Below are 18,966 nucleotides of genomic sequence, written 5' to 3'. Positions count from 1 at the left end.
TGGAGGTCTGAACCGGCACTGACCGCATTGGACTTCAGAACGTACGTAAATAGCAACGCCATCTTGGTGGGGACAACCATAGACATAATATATTATGTCTATGGGGACAACAATCACTGGACATCAGTGACAAATCTGCAAGCGGCCACATCTGTCAAAGTCTCGTCATCAATCATGAAACGTCATCAACGCAGCCAGTTAACACGGAAGCCAGTTGCCATGTAACACCGGCAAGTGTTACCAATAGACAATAAAGTTGTTGCCCCCAGCAATATGGCGACCGCGTTCATGATACCACCTAATAGAACTCGACGGCCAATGCGGTATCTAGCTTTCTAATATCTATAACTTTTGCCACATGTATCAGGGGGAGCCAATCACATCGGCTTATCTGATATAGGCGGGCCAGAGGCGAGCTAAACAGATGACAGTAGTATGGAGTCAAAATAGGGTCATTAATATTGAGAGGTTGTGTAAAGATGTTCACATGTGTAATAAAGTTTTGCAGCTGTGCAAAAGGAGTTCTGAATGTGCAAAGACATTTCGTACCTGTAGAAATATTTTGTACATGTGTGAAAAAATTATGTAGGCTACCTGTAGAAATATTACGTACTTGTGTGAAAGAAATGTGTATCTGTAGAAATGTTTTGTACATATGTGGGGGGAAAATGCGGATCCGTAAAAATATTTTGTACACGTGTGGAAAAAATATGTAGGCCTACCTGCACAAATACTTTGTACGTGTGTGAATCTCCTATGCGATGCTTTCCTGCGCAACACTGAAAGTATGAGCGTGAAACTGAGATACAATGCTTACGGACTTTTGACCCTAATGCTTATGGACTCAGGTACATATTTTTTCCACACGTGTACAAAATATTTTTACAGATCCGCATTTCCCCCCCACGTACAAAACATTTCTACAGATACACATTTCTTTCACACAAGTACGTAATATTTATACAGGTACATATTTTTTTCACACATGTACAAAATATTTCTACAGGTACGAAATGTCTTTGCACATTCAGAACTCCTTTTGCACAGCTGCAAAACTTTATTACACATGTGAACATCTTTACACAACCTCTCAATATTAATGACCCTATTTTGACTCCATACAGTCGTAGTGTTATCCAATTGCGTCGAAGTCCGGAATCAGTCAATAAACATTGGTCGTATTGTGTTATCGAATTGCGTGCCCGGTGTGAGATTTTCAAATGCACGCTTGGTGCCGCCTTCGAGTTGGGCCATTTATTCGTGGCCAGATTAGGGTCTGGTATCTCCAGGCTAGCCTAGATCTTCATCAGCATACAAAAAGTAAAGCCATATCCTAATCACACAGACCAGATTCGAAAATAAACGTAAATTAATTAATTTAGCAGACATTTGCTCAGTTTAGAATTTAACTTTTATATGTACACTAAATCAATAAATCCTAAAACATGGGATATAGGCCTACTGTAGCCTATACCTCATAGTATGAACATTGCAGAATGTCTTTGCAAACATGCATAACGTGAGTTCACTGTGTGTGCACGGAAAACTCCTACAATATTTTTTTTATATAATAAGTTAAGTGCTGGGAATCACATGTTAGGCTACATCAGAGATCTTGGGACTTTAATTTAAGTCATTTAAACGCCCCCGCCCCTCTAAGAGAAACTGACCAAGCAAAATATACGGAACCTTGCTTGCACTGGGTTAAATTTGAAACACCATTGTAAACTATTTTCCTCCCATAACAGGAATGTCACATTATAATATAGGCCACATTCATTATGTTAGCATGCTTTATGTCAATGTGAGAATGTTAAAGGATAGGCTAGGCCTATGTCAGGCTACTTTCGCAACATGAGTCGGGTGCAGACAAGCCAACAGCCAGGGAAACGAAATCCTTCCTGTGGTTTACAAAACCACATGTGCTCTTTCGTTACTCACCACCGTGGTAGGCGTTCCTCTCAGAACATACGTCCCTTGCGCACCAGACAGTTCAAAAAGTGTGCAATCGAAGGAGGGTCGGAAAGACGCCAAAGCATATGATTTTGTTGTATTATGCTGCGGCTTTCTCTTATTGAATGACAATGGGGAAACGTTTTGTTTGTTTAGATACTTTGTTGGTTTTATTGTTTCAGTGTTCACAAATACGTGCGTTTAATTTGGACATGGTCAATCCTTTAGAGTACTCTGGCCCAGTTGACAGCTACTTTGGCTATTCCGTGGATTTCTTCTCACCGGATAACCAGTAAGTTAGGTTATCTCTGTGTTTTTGAAGGTAGGCCTATCGTGGCTTTCTATTTGCATGTTTACAGATTTTACAGTGTTCTCAGAGCATTCATAACTAAGCTTATGTAGGCTATTTTAACCCAACATAGGTCACACATGCTACATCACTGTTAATTATACCTACTTACCTATTCTATCCAGGTTGAACCTCCTTATTGGAGCCCCCAAATCTAACTCGTCTTCATCAGCTACAGTGGTGGAGCGTGGAGCCGTGTACAGCTGCCCTTGGCAAGATGTAACAAAGTGCCAACAGATTGTATTTGACAACACAGGTGAGTGCTGTAACGGTGACCCACAACGGTGTAGTGGTGACCCAGATTCCCCCCCCCCCCCCCCCCCCCCCCCGTGAAATATGGAACGTTGCCATGACGCGCGGTTAATTTCTGTGAAACACTTTCCTGCATGTGCCAATGTGTAAATGTGAGAGTTTGTCTCTCCGTTTGTGTGTGTGGTGTATCCAAAATGAATAAACGGATCAACACACAATAACATTGGTTGTGTTGAGGAACGGTAATGTTAAGGCGTGCAACCCATTAGACACTTTCGTGTTACAACTTGACCTGGAATGAGGAGCTTGAACACGTCAACCCATATAGGGCAATGACCAAAAAAAGACAACGCGGAAGGAGAGTACTCATCTTTTCTGTGAAAATGAGGCTGTATGCAACGTTACAGGCCCTTCTCTTGAAGACTAACAAATGTCTTTATTTTTTCAAAAGTGTCCCTAAATGCAGAAGTTCACAAGAAATGCCTGGCTCAGTGACTAGGCTATCACATTTCATCACCTGAAAATTATTATAGTTAGAGCTGCTTTCTGCTAGTGAAGGACCTGTCCAATGTAATGCACATATTTATCCCATGTCGAAGTGAGCCAAAGGTCAAGCATTTAGTTTGTCAAGGCTCTTATGATGCCGTATTCACAGCAGTTCTCTAGAGGTGGCAGTGTGTTCCTGAAGAGTCCTTTACTCTAAACACTGTGCTATATTTCATCACTATTGGCTAACTAAAATATTTGGCCAATATTGTGTGTCTGAGTTGTGTGAAACGTTTATCCAAAACTTCTCAGTCCGAATTATGCTTTCTAATGCATTGTCATCCTGTGTCAAACAGGGTGTTTGCTAAAGATGCGTTATGGCGAGCCAGTCTTAGCATGTGTCAGAGCAGAATTATGAGGCAATTCAAGTGTAGATGAATATGAACCTCTGCTTTAATCACCGAGGACCAGTCAGCTACAGTTCATGTCTTATCATGCCTTGCTGTGACATCACACAGTGCAGATTCTATCACAATAATATTTCTGATCCTGTAAACTTGCATTAGGTAAAGGTGCAGGTGTTTAATGTTTTGCTTTGTTTCATAAAGAAGGGAGTTATTGTGTCATTGGATTCTGTAACTTGTGAAGACACATTTTGTGACAGTATGACAGGGAACTAGTGCATGCCCTTCCTGTCCAAGTACATTTTAAAGATGGATAGATGAATATATATCCATCCTCAGAATGTCCATCTCTGCACATGTACTTGGACTAAATGCCCCTGATATTTTCACAAAGCTCTGAAAACATTCTGGATGGCAGTAATACATTTGCCCTTCCCGTGCAGGTGATCGCAGCACTGCTTCGGGGAAAGAGTTCAAGTCCCATCAGTGGTTCGGTGCCACTGTACGTTCGGATGGAGAACACATACTGGTGAGCATTCCGGAGCTCTAAACAACAAGAGAGCACCCTTTATTAGCCTTTATTCAGGTGCAGCAGCCAATGCGTGGTCACTTTAATTCTCCATGTGTCTTCCTAGGCCTGTGCACCTCTCTATCAGTGGTCCACCCCCAAGTTCTCGGACCGCGAACCTGTAGGAACCTGTTATCTCAAGAAAGGGCTCAAGATTGTGGAATACTCGCCTTGTCGGACCAGTATGTATATCATTGACATTCTCACAAAGATTAATAAAGGAATATATGGGAAAATAATCATTCATTTGGTGACATGCAATTTTCTGCTAAAGCCACTTTTCACCTATTCTAGGTCCTGACATTTTGTAATTATAACAAGAATTTGTAATACTACAAAACGGCCTCCACAACGTCACTCAGCATATAACATTTAGTAACATTAGTACCAATGGACAGTGTGCAAGAGCACTCTCGATGTTCTATCACACAGTAAGTTACAGTGTTGATGATAGTCATTGTGTTGACCATCTGATAGATATATCCAGACACAACTTTTCAAATAGCTTTTGCCAGTCTTGAAAATGTGTTGCAGCAACAAATGAGGAAAGAAAGCAATAATGCTTCTAAATGTTCATTTACAACAAAATAGAACGCATTGAATGGTCAGTGTTCATAGTCGTTAGGTCAGATGAATCACATAAACTGAGACAGAAAAGGAAGAAAACGAAGGAAATGGTTAAGTTCTACTTCTGTATTTGACCGTTGGAGTCTGAATATGGCATTGTGCTAGAGGACTTTTAAATTGAATTAGAGGGTCAGTTGAAACTGATTAGGCTGAATTATTTAAACCAGCTAGGAGTAATGGACCTTGGATCTAGCAAAACTGTTTTAAAAGTACCAGTGTCTGTCTTTCATACTGCAGTTTTTTAACACTTTTTTTAACACTTTTCCATACATCCATATGCTCATGAATATGTTTGCATTGTTTGCATGTTCTTGCAGATTCTCTTTCTCCTGTTGGTCAAGGATTCTGTCAGGCTGGCTTCAGTGCAGACTTTGTGAAAGTATGCTTTGACCCTACTGCTCACACTGGCTTGTCATATTTCAGAGTACAGTATATTAAAAACAACATCCATTCTGGGTTGGTGCAGAAGCACACATTTAATATGACCACAGAGATAACTTCTTATTTAGTCCATTAGATCGTAAACTGAGAACAAGACAACTTAAACTGAGCTAAAGAAGTATTCTGTGTTCTGTGGACAACAGTTGCAGGATAACACTGTGTAATCCATGTAAACTGAATTTGCATAGTTGTATTAAAGCTATGTATATGTATATATAATTGTACTGAATATAGTCTTTCTCAAGCAGTTGTGGTTTTGCAGTTAGTGAATGTCTTTAATTGTCTTGCAGAAAGATAAGAGCAGAGTGGTGATTGGAGGACCAGGTAGCTTCTACTGGCAAGGTACGTTTCCAGATGTGTTTAGAAGGCTATTAAAGCTAGTTGTGTGTGATGTGTAATTAATAAGTCCAAAGCTACTACTTACCATTATGTTTAACTATTGAGCGTCCCAATTTAAATTTGGCGGGCAAAGTCTAAAGTCTAACTAATGGCGTTTTACAAACGGAAGTTCGGGAGGAGCGTGATGGAATTTGCCACGCCTCTTTCTTCAATCAGTCAGGTTATTTATTCGCAGTCTACCTGCCGAAGTTGCAGCATCGGTGTTAATAATGAGGAAAACTCTATTTTCCAATTTAATAACATGAGCAAAATCCTAATTTGTGGGTCATTTAAATAAGGGCCCAGAGTCAATTTTCACAAGACTGTTTAAACATCTCTGTATACCTGTAATTTCCAGACTATTGACTGAGATTTATACATTGCAAAATCTCTACAGCTATGAGGTTAATACAGTACATGGTTTTGTTTTTTTTCATTTGCATAAAACATTGTCCTGTGGTTTATAGACAATGTGGCCAATACACAGGAAATTACTGTATTCATGTGGTATTACCTTAGTATAAACGGATAATTATTGACATTTCAGATCATTTAAATACTGTTTAAAATTACAACCGTTTCTGTTTACAGGGCAGCTGATCTCTGATGACATTGCAGAAGTCCTTAGCAGGGTCACCAACCAGTTCATCACACCATATGGGAATCAGCTCTCCACAGCATCGTCTAATCCAAACTATGATGACAGTTATCTTGGTAAGAGCACACTCTATGGTGCAATGATGCGATAAAAAAATACTTTTTTATAGTCTGTCTCTGTGGTCATTTACAGCAGCACTAAAGAAGATTTGCTCTTGGGGTCCCCCTGCAGTTGAAAAGCACAATAACAAACAAACTAAATATCTGTCTTTTGCTACAAAGTATGAACACAACTCTATACAATATAGAGGGAATGCACCGTGAGCAGTCTGTAGAAGGAGATCTCCAAATTCCTGTAGTATAGCAGCTCTTTTCCAATTCGATTTCGGGGGGGGGGGGGTATGTGCATTGATACCAGAAACACCTCTTCACTTTCTCTTTTGAATGGAAACGCTTCTAACACGCTTGTGCGTGTTGCATGAAAAATAGGCATCAGTCCTATTTCTAGCATGCACGCGTTTTCGGCGCGGCTCGACAAACGGGCATGCCACGCAGGCAGTCTGCAGGAGCCCTTAGGGCTGTTTCACATCGGGTGCGTGAGCGCGAACGTTGCGTGCCTCTGGCGAGGCGGCTGCGTGGCATTTTCTATGTCTTTGCTTACCAGAAACGTGTCTGATGCAGCGCTGTGGCGGCCTCTTTGCCACTGTTTTTCACTGTTTTGAAAACTGTTTGGAGACACTTCCAACACGCCTGCTTGTCGCGTGAAAAATAGGCGTCTGTCCTATTTCTAGCATGCATGCGTTTTTGGCGCGGTTCGAACAGCGCCTGAGACGTGCGTCTCACGCAGGCAGTGTGCATGCCACGCCACGCAGCTGACACGCTTAAGCCACGCACCCAGTCTAAATCAGCCCTTAGGGCCTAATTACACTGCAGGCGTGGCGACTGCATGTCAGCTGCATTACCTGTCTGTTTTCATTTCAGCGTCCATGTTAACAGGTTAGAGCATGCACACTGCCTGCGTGACACACACGTCTCAGGTACGGCTCGAGCCGCGCCGAAACAGCATGCATGCTAGAAATAGGACTGGCGGCTATTTTTCGAGCGACATGAGAGCGTATTGGAAGCGTTTCCATTCAAAAGAGAAAGTAAAGAGATGTTTTAAAGGGACATCAGGCAACGTTTTCGTGTTAATTAATCATCTTCGTAAGTCGGTATATGGTTAAATGACTCATTACGGGGCCCCTCGCCCGCCCCTACTGCCTGTAGGAAGAATATCCCACTTGCAAGTTCGGTGTATCCTACCCGCAGACAGAAGCAGGATCAGTTTACAGCACAGAGGCAGGCTAACGAAACGCTAGAGATTGTTGCAAACGTGTGTATAATGGCAGAGCCGGCGAAGAAGCAGCGAAAACCCTTGACGGAAGACGCAAAGAAAAGGAAAAGAGCTTCAGACCGAGCGAGGGGGAGTTTCGTAGAGAAAAAGCATCAGGCTTGCCTGGTGTCCCTTTAATAAGCAGACTGGCACAGCAGCAGCGCCATCAGAGATGCTTCTGGTATGAATGCACATAAAACGTGACACAGCAGCCACGGAACAGACGAAATACACACACGCCACACCTGCGGTGTGATTAAGCCTTTACAAGCGATAAGACCTGCTCAGAATGCGGCAGAAGTGTCTTTGGCCCTATTAAGAGTTCATGTGCCATGAAAATTATTTTGGAAACTCTTTAGGGGGCCTTTAAAATGTCTTGCAGAACCTTCTTGAGAGAGTAAACTTGTGGTCTTTTCCAGGATATTCTCTTGCAGTTGGTGATTTCGATAATGATGGACGCGATGGTATGAAATAATGTCATACCCACACTTTCATACTCACACATGAGTTTATTTGACCACACAGAGTAGCCTGTCACTTTCAAAGATGTCTTCTCCATTTTCTTTTTAGACTACCTCACGGGGGTTCCCAGAGGAGAAAAAGTTGTTGGCTATGTAAGTAATATATTGCATATGGATTTTGTTAACTGAAAACCTTACTGTAATTATTTGCCGGAAGTTGAAACTGAAACTCTTTGAAAATCTGAAAGCTTTTTTTACCATTATAGGTCACCATATTTAACGGGAAAACTATGGAGTCCGAGGCAAACTTCACTGGAACACAGGTAAGGGGTTTTTACATGTCACATGTTACATACTGTACTAAATGTCACAGGTATGAAGTCAGTGTGAACTGGATATGTTTGTCTTGGTAGATGGCAGCCTATTTTGGTCATGCTGTGGCAGCGGCTGATGTTAATAATGATGGGTGAGTAGTACTAACATTAGTAAGTAATAACATTAGCCATATTAGCAGCGTTATTTTAGTGTACTTGTTCCATGATAAACTTGCCTTACCTTTATGATGGTAGCTGTTTATTTGCTTAAATGTTTTTCTGTTTACTTATTCTTCTCTTGTGTGACCATTCCACTTCACGCTGTCTTCCTCTCAACCTTCCCCCCCACTTTTCAGACACTTGGACGTCTTTGCAGGTGCTCCTCTCTTTATGAGCCGCGGCTCTGATGGTAAATTCAGAGAGCTTGGACAGGTGTCTGTATATCTGGGCCTCGCCGGGTTTTCTTTCCGGGATCCAGTCCTCCTAACTGGCACTCAAGTGTATGGCCGCTTTGGCAGCGCTATTGCCTCACTTGGTGATCTTGATCAGGATGGCTACAATGGTGGGTCACGTCTACAGTATGTGTGCTGCACATCTGTTGTAGAGACAAACAAAGAAACTGAATGTTACATTTGCCTAGCTGTGTTCATTTACACTCTTAAAAAAAAAGTAAAAGAGTCATGAGACATCCTCTTCTCTACGTCTCAGACATAGCCATTTCTGTGCCATACGGCGGTACTGAAGGGAAGGGGTTGGTGTATGTGTATAACGGACGAGACAGTGGCATCGGTCGAGTGGCCTCTCAAGTTCTGCACGGCCAGTGGGCTTCCACATCCTCCTTGTCGCCAAGTTTCGGCTACTCGCTGAAAGGAGCAACTGACATTGACAAAAATGGCTACCCAGGTGCTGTCACCTTCCATTTACTAGTGTACTTAAAAATAATCGATCTGATTTAATGTATGCCATCTTTGTGTCACTCAGTATCACTCAGTATCAGCATATGGTAATTCTAAGCAGATGTTCTAATTAGGGCTTAAAGTAATGATCATTTTCATGGTTCATTGATCTTTTGTTCATTTGAGTATTTTTTGATCAATGTTGATCAGTTAGTTGAAATATGTTGTCAAATGCCTTGATGATGTCCTCAAATGCCTTGTTTTATCCACATAAAGATATAGATAGACATATATATTTAGATTATTGTCATAGAGGAGTAAGTGGCACAGAAAATATTCAAGTTTAAGAAGCTTTTGTAGAGAATGTAGTAAATAAAAACATACAAATTGATTCTTTTGTATTGCAAATTGAGTAGTTAGTTGTTTCGGCCTTGTTTCCTAGTGTTGATGACCATAATACGTCCATTTCTCCACCCTCGCCTTCATAATCAACTGCATGGATCTCTCTATAATGAACATGCTGTATATAAAAATGTATGATATGAATGTATTTCTTGGAAACTGAAAGTGATTTAACTTTCTATTATCTGCTCTCATAGATTTGATAGTAGGAGCCTTTGGAGCTGATAAAGCCATTTTATACAGGTAGAAGAGACATTTTTCTTTCTTTGTCAAACATTGATGAAAAATACTTGTTATTTTTAATACATGTCTGAAACAAGATGTCAAATGTACTCTGTGCCTTTGTCTACTCAGAGCTCGCCCTGTCGTTATCACAAACATAACTTTGGACATCATTCCTCAAACCCTAAACTTAGAAGACAAGAAATGCAAAATTCCTGGTACAACTACATCTACCACCTGGTATGATTACACCCACAACTATAGAGAGATGGGATGTGTATATGATTGGGTGTCCCACGTCTCCCGATGACAACATTAGGTTGCATTAAGTGTACTGTGATGCTAAAAATCCCATTCTGTGTAAAATTGTGCTTTCCAAGTCTCTAACTTGTGTAACCGGTGTGCAACCGACCAATTGTGTAACACTAAAGAAGCCAGAGGAATATAATTACTTTAGTGGATTTGGATGGATACAGATATTTATCCTGTCATTATTTGAGCTTTACCCTTCCTGTTGTGTTCTGGTCAAATTTGACAGATTATTTGCATGTTTTCCCCTCAAAAATGCATGTTTGTTTTATTGTTATTATTTTTTTAGTTTCAAGGTCAAGTACTGTCTTCAGGCTAATGGCAAGGGTATAAAGCTGCCTTCTTCATTCAGTAGGTCACCCTCATATACACATTAACACACATTTGTGTTTTTAAAATGTTGCATATCTACAGTAAAAATTCTGCAATATTAATTCTGTAAATATGTTAATCATGTATAGCCTGATGCCTGAAGGAGGAAGGGATGTGTAATAACTTCAATAATCTTGTCACCAATTATTTTTATTGACATTTAAAGGTTGAGGTTAAATATTTGCAGAAGTTTAATAAGAAATCTCGAAATTATTAAAACAAACCAGAAGCATAGTATTATGATGTGTCTACCATGTATCTTTTGTGTCTCTAGAGGTGCAGGTTGATCTGCAGCTTGATCGGCTCAAACACAGCGGGGCAAAGAGAGCCATGTTTGTCCTCAACAAAGCCTCACAACGAATAGTCGACGTTACTGTGCCCAACACCAACCAGCCTACCTGTCAGGAACTGGATGCCTTTGTCATTGTGAGTGACTAAACTCTTCTTTCATCAATGAAGAATTATATCAAACCGGAAACTCAAGCAACACACACTCAGACTGATTAATCTTCTCAGGATGATTTCATAACCTCAACCAATCCCAAACGGTCTATGTTTCAGGATGATTCAGAGTTCCGGGATAAAATCACGCCCATCTCAGTCTTCCTGGATTACCAGCTGGATTACGGCACGGCGGCAGACTTGACAGGTCTTCAGCCTGTTCTTAACCAGCTCAGCCCAGGGAATGCATCCAGACAGGTGTGAACCTCTGTACATGTCCTGACACCTCACTGACCGTCATGCATGAGTGTGAAGCTATGTGGTGACCAGCTATGTGCTGATTCACGAACATGCCACTGTTAGGATTAGGTTTGTGATGAGTGTCGTTTTGTGCTTGCCAGGCTCATTTTCTACTGGACTGTGGACCTGATAACATTTGTAAACCAGACCTACAGCTCATTGTGAAAAGGTAAATGTCTAAAGAGTAAAAAGAGTATAAAACCTCCTTTTGGTTATGGTTGGAGACATGTTGTTTTTTTTAATAGCAAAGGCAACTGTGATTATACGGATAATCGAGTTGCACAACACATCTTACCACTTACCACATCTCAACACATCTTGCCACATCTCTCTCTCTCTCCCTCTTTCTTTCTCTCTCTCTCACTGTCTTTCTCTCTCTCTTTTCCTGTCCCTCTTTGTCTCCCTCCTCTGTGCTAATTCCTTTGTCCCTTAGTGACCAGGAGCAGATGTATATAGGTGATGAGAGCCCTCTTACTCTTGATGTCACAGCACAGAACAATGGAGAGGGAGCGTATGAAACAGAGCTTTATGTCTACATGCCTCCGCATGCAGACTTTATTGGCGCAGACAAAAAGGAGGTACGAGCAGACTGTTAATTAACTCTCAATTGTGTATAGTTTATATCAATGCAGTCTGCAACTGACAACTACAACCCCTACGGTTTCAATCGGGGCAGTTTCAGGCTGGTACTGAATTAGGTAATACAGTTGTCCTGGCCAACACAGGATGTTTCGTATGAATGTTCCTGTGTAGACAAGCAGCTGCTAAGGCTGTTTAAGTTAACAGTAGCAATGTAGCAGAACTTTCATTCACAAACATCAAAGCATACTAGCTAACATTAAAATGATGAAATTGTAGTGGTATATGCTAATGGCTTGCATATATTCATCTATTGAATCAGTAATTCTGAAATTTGTGTGACAAAGTTTATGCAATTAAATACCGAAAAATATTGGATTCAAAATGGATGAATTCCATAACTTTAATCTAAAGAATTGGTTTAAGTGACAAATATCACTGATTTATCTGTGAAAACCAACTTGGTAGAATGGCCCATGAAATAACAACAGTCAGCTCTATACTGTAGAAACAGAAAGGACATGGTTTGATGACTTTTTGGCTGTACACTAACATAGCTCTGTTAGTACTGTATTTGCACTGTTACAATAACCATGACATTCAGAACACTGGAAAACCCTTGGTTCTGGCTTGCCTTTATCGGGTTAGGGCCAGCCTCGTCTGTCGTGTGCCTACAGACGTGAGAACCAGACCAGGGAGGTAGTGTGTGACCTCGGCAACCCCATGAAAGCAGGAACTTCTGTGAGTAGAGGTTTTACTACATTTGGGTAAACTCATTCAACAGGAATCCCCTGAGCTCTGTGTACATTTCACATGTACCGGTAACAATGATATTGTCTTTTTGCGGCAGCTGTCAACTAGCCTGAGATTTAGTGTCCACCAGCTGTCTGATGAGGACACTGAAGTAAAGTTTAACCTGCAGATCCACAGGTACTCTGTCACAGATAACAAATCAAATATGAACAACACTTATCCAACACTTATCCAAGTATCCATGAGTTATTCTGGCATTGCATTTCTGCTCACTGCATCTGATTTTACTGTATTGACTTTGTTGCCTCAGCTCCAATAAGTTCAATGGCACCAGTGCCTTGGTTTCCAGTATCACCAAGCTGGCTGTGTTGGCTAGGATGGAGATGCACAGGTAATGCAAGTACCAACACCAGTTTAAAACACTTTGTCTTTGTGTGAACCTTTTACATACTATAATACATTTGTATTGTGTTGTTGTATTTAGTGCATCGGCACCCAATCAAATCCTTCTTCCCATTGCAAACTGGGAGCCTAAAGTGCTACCAGTAACAGAAGATGACATTGGTCCAGGGGTACAACACATATATGAGGTTTGTACAGTACGATTCTAAACACAACACAGACAGACAACATGGAAAAATGACACGTAAACAGCAAGATATTGCATAGCGGTTACAAACAACTGATCAATTTGCAGTGCAAGAACACACTTCGTTTTACTTATTATTGTTTATGAGGGCAGCCGTGGCCTACTGGTTAGCGCTTCGGACTTGTAACCGGAGGGTTGCCGGTTCGAACCCCGACCAGTAGGCCACGGCTGAAGTGCCCTTGAGCAAGGCACCTAACCCCTCACTGCTCCCTGAGCGCCGCTGTTGTTGCAGGCAGCTCACTGCGCCGGAATTAGTGTGTGCTTCACCTCACTGTGTGTTCACTGTGTGCAGTGTGTTTCACTAATTCACAGATTGGGATAAATGCAGAGACCAAATTTCCCTCACAGGATCAAAAGAGTATATACTTATATATATATACTATATATTGTGAATTCTAAATATCCTCACTGGCTTCTTGTTTCCCCCATGTTCCAGCTGCGGAACAATGGCCCAAGTGTGATCAGTAAGGCTACGATGGATGTCCTCTGGCCCTCTACATTCAACAATGAGAGCTTGCTCTACATCACAACGTACGAACACGATGGGCCCATACAGTGCCGCACAGACACCCCAGTCAACCCTCTGAACCTCACAGTGAGTGCATGCATGTGGTAATATAGAATTCACCTTATTCACCCGGGGCCCAGAACGAGGCTTAAGGGTACACTTGCAATTACACCTAAGTCTAGCAGATGGTGGTGGTAATGCACTCCATTTGCAAACTGCCAAAAAAAGCTCACTGAAGAAGAAGAACAGGCCAGTGGACCCTTCTTCTTTTTCGGTGAGCTTTGTTTTTGGCAGTTTGCAAGCGGAGTGCATTACCACCACCATCTGCTGGACTGAGGTGCAATGGCAAGTGTACCCTTTAGCCTCGTTCTGGCCCCCGGGTGAATAAGGCGAATACAGACACAGACTCTGAAATCTGTTAACTCTTAATTGTCTTCTGTACGTTGTTGTCTTGGTGTTAATGCCATTTGCATCTTGTAGAGTCCTGTTGTGCAGACTAACTACACAGACCTAGAGAGTGGAGACAGCAGGGTAGAGACACGGACGCGGACTCGCCGTGATGTCGGAGACAAATCAGATCTGACCAGAGCAGTAGCCGACCGGGTGACTTTGGTGAGCACATGCAATCATTACCAAATTCTTTTTAGTCTTACAATGTGTGTGCATTCACTGAAATGCGCGCACACACACACGCACACACACACACACACACACACACATACACACACACACCTACTATGTACATAGCAGAGATTGATACAATTACCTTCTAAAGTTTACATGCACAGGATGCCATTTGCCAGGCTTAATTGCATGTATTTGTAATGTACTTTATTTTTGTACAGTTCTGTCATGTTGTGAAAAGACTTGGAGTATGTCATGATTAAAAAATAAACAATGTATGCATTCTTATTTTAGGATTGTAACAGAGCAACGTGTTCACTAATAAAATGTGAAGTGGGTCGTCTGGAGAGAGGGAAGAGTGTCATTGTGTTCATTAAATCACGACTCGCTGTGACCACCTTCCAGAAGGTACATACACTTCCCGATTGAAGAACAGATCTAAGAACAACCTAGAGTCTATTTTTGGATGATAATGAGTGTAAACTTTCGTTGGGAACCAAAAAGACATTAATCAGAGCAATTTTGAGTAAGACTAGAATATGCATGATAGCCCTAGGGGCCAGTTCGCTACGTCAAAGTAAATCACTACTTTAAGCCACTGTCAAGGCTCAAAATGTCATTACAGAGAGGACAACAGATAAATGGAAGACATTTTAACCTTGTAAGTGTACAGAAAAGGCATAAAAAGGACGGCCACGGTATTACCTAAATTCTTCTTCTGGCCGCTGCTCCAAAAATAGACCCTACAGGGTTCCCATGGGCCATGGAATTTCTGGAATATCATGGAATTTTGGAAAGTCTATTCCAGACATGGAAAGTCAGGGAATTTTATAATTTTGGAGGCAAAGTCATGGAATATCAGGGAATTTTGTCGTAGCACTTTAAAATTGACTTGCCAAAATACATTAATACAAATATATCTCCACTCAGAATTAATCTGGTTATTAGCTTTATTGCTTGCTTGAGTAGTTAGCCCAACTTTGTTCATTCAATACCCATTTTCCCTAGCCTGACGAGCCAGACCCACATCAAGAATTACTTTTGCTGCCGCTAGGATGCATCTAGATTTCTAGGCTAAATTTTTTCATCTCCCACTCTAAAAAGAAGTAAAAGATTCTTGAAAGCTATGCGACTGTTCTGAAATATTTGGTCGGTATATTGTACCCATCATTATAAAGTAGGTCATGGAAATTCAGTTTTTTTTGTCAGGGAAAGTCAGGGAAAAGTCATGGAATTTTACACTTAGAGTTCACTTAGAGTGGGAACCCTGACCCTAGATGGTTCGTACACTATATGATTATTGTTTTAGAATCAAGGGTAAGAATCACTTTTGAGACACTGATACTTCAAAATTGTTTGTCATATCTCACAAAATATTTAACACTGTTGACAGATGTTGATGTTTACTAAAGAATCTGTGGTCTGTGTTCTCTCAGACAGAAAATCAAAATCGGTCGTACACTATTATTTCTTCTGCCTCCTTCAATGTCACAGAGATGCCATATAAAAATCTGGTGGCTAAGCTACCACACAACTCAACCACTGTAAGTATTGATGCTACTGCAAAACACAAAGGAAAGACACACACACACATACAAACACACACACACACACACACACACACACACACACACACACACACACACACACACACACACACACAATACACAATACACACAGGGCTCGATAAGAAAGAAGTGATACCTGTTTCAGATGTAATGTGCGCCTGAAAACATGACATCATATTTTACGAACAGATCGCACATGGATGAAAGCGCAGAAAGGCAAACCATGCTTTCCTTACTCGTGCATATGTATTTGCGGGAAGGACTAGGGAAAAGTGGGAGTATTGCGTAAAAACATACACATTCTAATGTCTGTCTGAGCAGATAAGCACTCTTGTGGATTCAGCGGCAACTGGTACGCAACTGCCTGTACCCACGTGGATAATCGCAGTGGCTGTCCTGGCAGGACTTCTCCTCCTGGTTCTTCTCATCTTAATCATGTACAAGGTGAGTCTCACCAGAGTATAAAAAAGCGAGGGATTTGAAGGCAGCAGTTCACCACAGATTTGTCAAGAGGGAGTGTCCATCATTTTGCAAGGTTATTTTCCCACTGGATCCTGAGAGACATGCTATTCCTCTGAACATCTGTTTTAATGATAGCAATCAGAATCAGTAAAGGCAACTGGCTTATGTATTCTAAAATACACCCCTCCACGGCAGTCTTAACCAAGTAGCCCATATATGGCGCATATGAAGCCTGAAGCCTGGCTAATCCTGCTAATCACTCTCTCCTGTGTGTTGACGCTACGCAGCTCTCCTCTGTTTGTCTGACCTCTCCGTCATTCTTTCAGTGTGGATTCTTCAAACGAAGTCGTCCCCCGCAGGAGGACAATGAGAAAGAGCAGCTCCAACCAGAGGCAGAGGCTAGTCCCGAGGACTGAGTAGTGTGTGTGGCATAGCAGCAGCAGTGTTTGTGTTTTTGTCTTGAAGTAACACCTGGTGACCAGTAGGGTGACTTACGAGCACAGCTTATACTACTGTTACTGTAACATCTGGTACTTCACATTTAAAGTTGCTGTTGAAATGTAAATATAAGCGTCATTTGTTTTTAAAACTCATACTACTGAGGAGTTACCATTTCAGCCTCTGATACTGAAGAAAATCAACTTGATACTCTGTAAAATCTTTTCCAAATGAATGGTTATGCGTTTATGCATTTCTCACCATCATGACATCAGGTTTAAAAATGTAAGTTCATAATAGATTGTTTTTTTTGATAAAGAAATGTCCTTTTCTTTCACATTTAAAGCACATTGGAAGTTTTCCATGTCATTATCATGGAATCATACAGCACATACACGTAGGGCTTAAAGCAGTGGTTCTCACACTTTTTCTGTCATTTCTCACTTTGGAGGTGAGGAATTTTCAAGCCTCACTTCGGTCCGCTGGATCAGATGCTATTTCAATTCATATGTTGGCCTGTTTATGACTCCTATGTTTGTGTGTGTGGCTATTTTGTTTTGAATCTATAATCTTCCTTGTCAAAAAAGAAAGGCATTATTAAAGATAGGCACAAAAGAACAAATTTCCTCCTGTTCATCGCGCCCCACCTGTCATGTCTCTATTCCCCACTAGTGGGGCCCGCCCCACACTTTGAGAACCACTGGCTTAAAGCAGGGAACATTTCTGTGCCTGACGTAATCATAACCATCAAAGCCGTAATATATACATCTACATTTATTTGCATTCAGACACAGTGCCTGAGAATGTAAAGACCTACATACATACAGCACCTTGTAACTTTATTTCTTCACTATAGAGCATGTCATTCTTTCCACTGTAGATTAGCATTATTTCTGCTTTCCAGATGTGTTATTTGTTTTTTTGTGTGTGTGAACCCATTTTTTCATGGGGAACATTTTCAGATGTGCACCTTACTATTTAGGCCTATCCAAATAGTTCAGATGAAGCTTCTTAACATTCCCATGTTTTGCTTTCCAAAACAATACAGCTATTTACACGTCATAGATTGAGGCTGTCATATATGTCTGGAATCAGCAAGTGCATACTACTGAAACTGAAACACTGTAACACAAACTGTGCAATATTATTTATGCATTTATAACCACTGTAGAAAATAGAATAAAAACTTAGATCAACATCTTTAATTTGAGTTGGGGTTGGGGTTACCATTGTCAAGGCCCTGCATGCCTACTGTAGGGCATCAATGTTTTACTGGGGGATTTAGACATGAAACCTTTACTAAATGTGTTTTTACATGAACACAACCCTGAGTAGATTACCCTACCTCATCAGTCACATAATTTAGATTTTTACTGCACACTTCTTTCTTCGGGGTCATTCTTCTTTCTATTTTCCCCCCTCATGACCAATGTTTTTTTTTTTTTACTTAATGCTGAGCTGTGTTGGCATTTAGCACATGTGTGTTAGGCCTACATGCTATTTTGCCGATATGTTCATGTTGTAGCCTAACATGAAATATTTTTTTCAATAAACTGAACTGGGATGACAAAGTTGACATAGACTGTGTTACTGCTTTGTTGATGGACTAAAACTTAGTACTTTTAAGGGTAATGCATATTGGACCTAGTAGGCTACAATGTGATAGCTGAGTGGAGTTCAAGTTTTAAGTCACTTCCGAGCAAAGATTCTAGAGCCCATAGACATGCTAGAGCCGCTCCACTCATGATTTAGTGTTTGGTCTTGTTACTATGGAAACATGTCGCGTTTGTTGTGGAGAACGAAAGGCAACAGGTGAGTCTGATTAAACATTGTAACATGCGAACTAGCCTGTTTCCTTCTGTGTCTGCTTTAATCTCTGACTATGTTTTTTACTTAGGAACTCAGTTAAACTGTTTGTCTGCTCAAACTACTTTAGACAAGTTGGATGTTTTGAAATTCCACAGCAGATCCGTAGGCTAACGTTACAGAGTGTCATGTTCTCAAATCATTGCAGCAGTATGATAACTAGCCTAGATGCAACCTGAGTTTTGATCAGACAACTTGGCGACCTGTGAAAGGGACTGAGCGGACCGTGCATTTTCTGTTACATTAGTTAACATTGTATAGTCAACAACGATATCATGTTGAAAATAAATGTTATTATGTACAATATATATCCATGTAGGCTAGGCTACTTTTTCTATCTTCAAGTCTGTGGTATAGCCTAATGTAATGTGTTAT

General features: G+C 41.0%; 1 protein-coding gene across 1 annotated transcript; it reads left to right on the top strand.

Moving 5' to 3' along the window:
* Positions 1–1,999: 1,999 nt before the first annotated feature.
* LOC143121925 (integrin alpha-V-like) lies at positions 2,000–18,301 on the top strand. The gene is made up of 30 exons (XM_076282613.1): positions 2,000–2,245; positions 2,428–2,558; positions 3,888–3,973; positions 4,080–4,194; positions 4,957–5,018; positions 5,371–5,422; positions 6,050–6,172; positions 7,847–7,891; positions 7,998–8,041; positions 8,155–8,211; positions 8,302–8,354; positions 8,559–8,764; positions 8,911–9,105; positions 9,698–9,743; positions 9,855–9,962; positions 10,321–10,382; positions 10,678–10,829; positions 10,965–11,102; positions 11,246–11,313; positions 11,578–11,722; positions 12,372–12,464; positions 12,574–12,653; positions 12,787–12,867; positions 12,961–13,066; positions 13,562–13,720; positions 14,114–14,245; positions 14,552–14,665; positions 15,694–15,801; positions 16,147–16,269; positions 16,614–18,301. The coding sequence occupies exons 1-30, from the start codon at positions 2,079–2,081 to the stop codon at positions 16,701–16,703; spliced, it is 3,141 nt and encodes a 1,046-aa protein (XP_076138728.1). The 5' UTR covers positions 2,000–2,078; the 3' UTR covers positions 16,704–18,301.
* The last annotated feature ends 665 nt before the right edge of the window (positions 18,302–18,966 follow it).

This window comes from Alosa pseudoharengus, unplaced genomic scaffold (genome assembly GCF_046254945.1).
Source record: "Alosa pseudoharengus isolate Yale_2024_CS ecotype anadromous, Long Island Sound unplaced genomic scaffold, YU_APseudo_1.1 YU_APseudo_1.1_scf_13, whole genome shotgun sequence".
NCBI lineage: Eukaryota > Metazoa > Chordata > Actinopteri > Clupeiformes > Clupeidae > Alosa > Alosa pseudoharengus.
The sequence above is the reverse complement of the archived record's forward strand: the minus strand, read 5'-3'. Positions and strand labels throughout refer to the sequence as shown.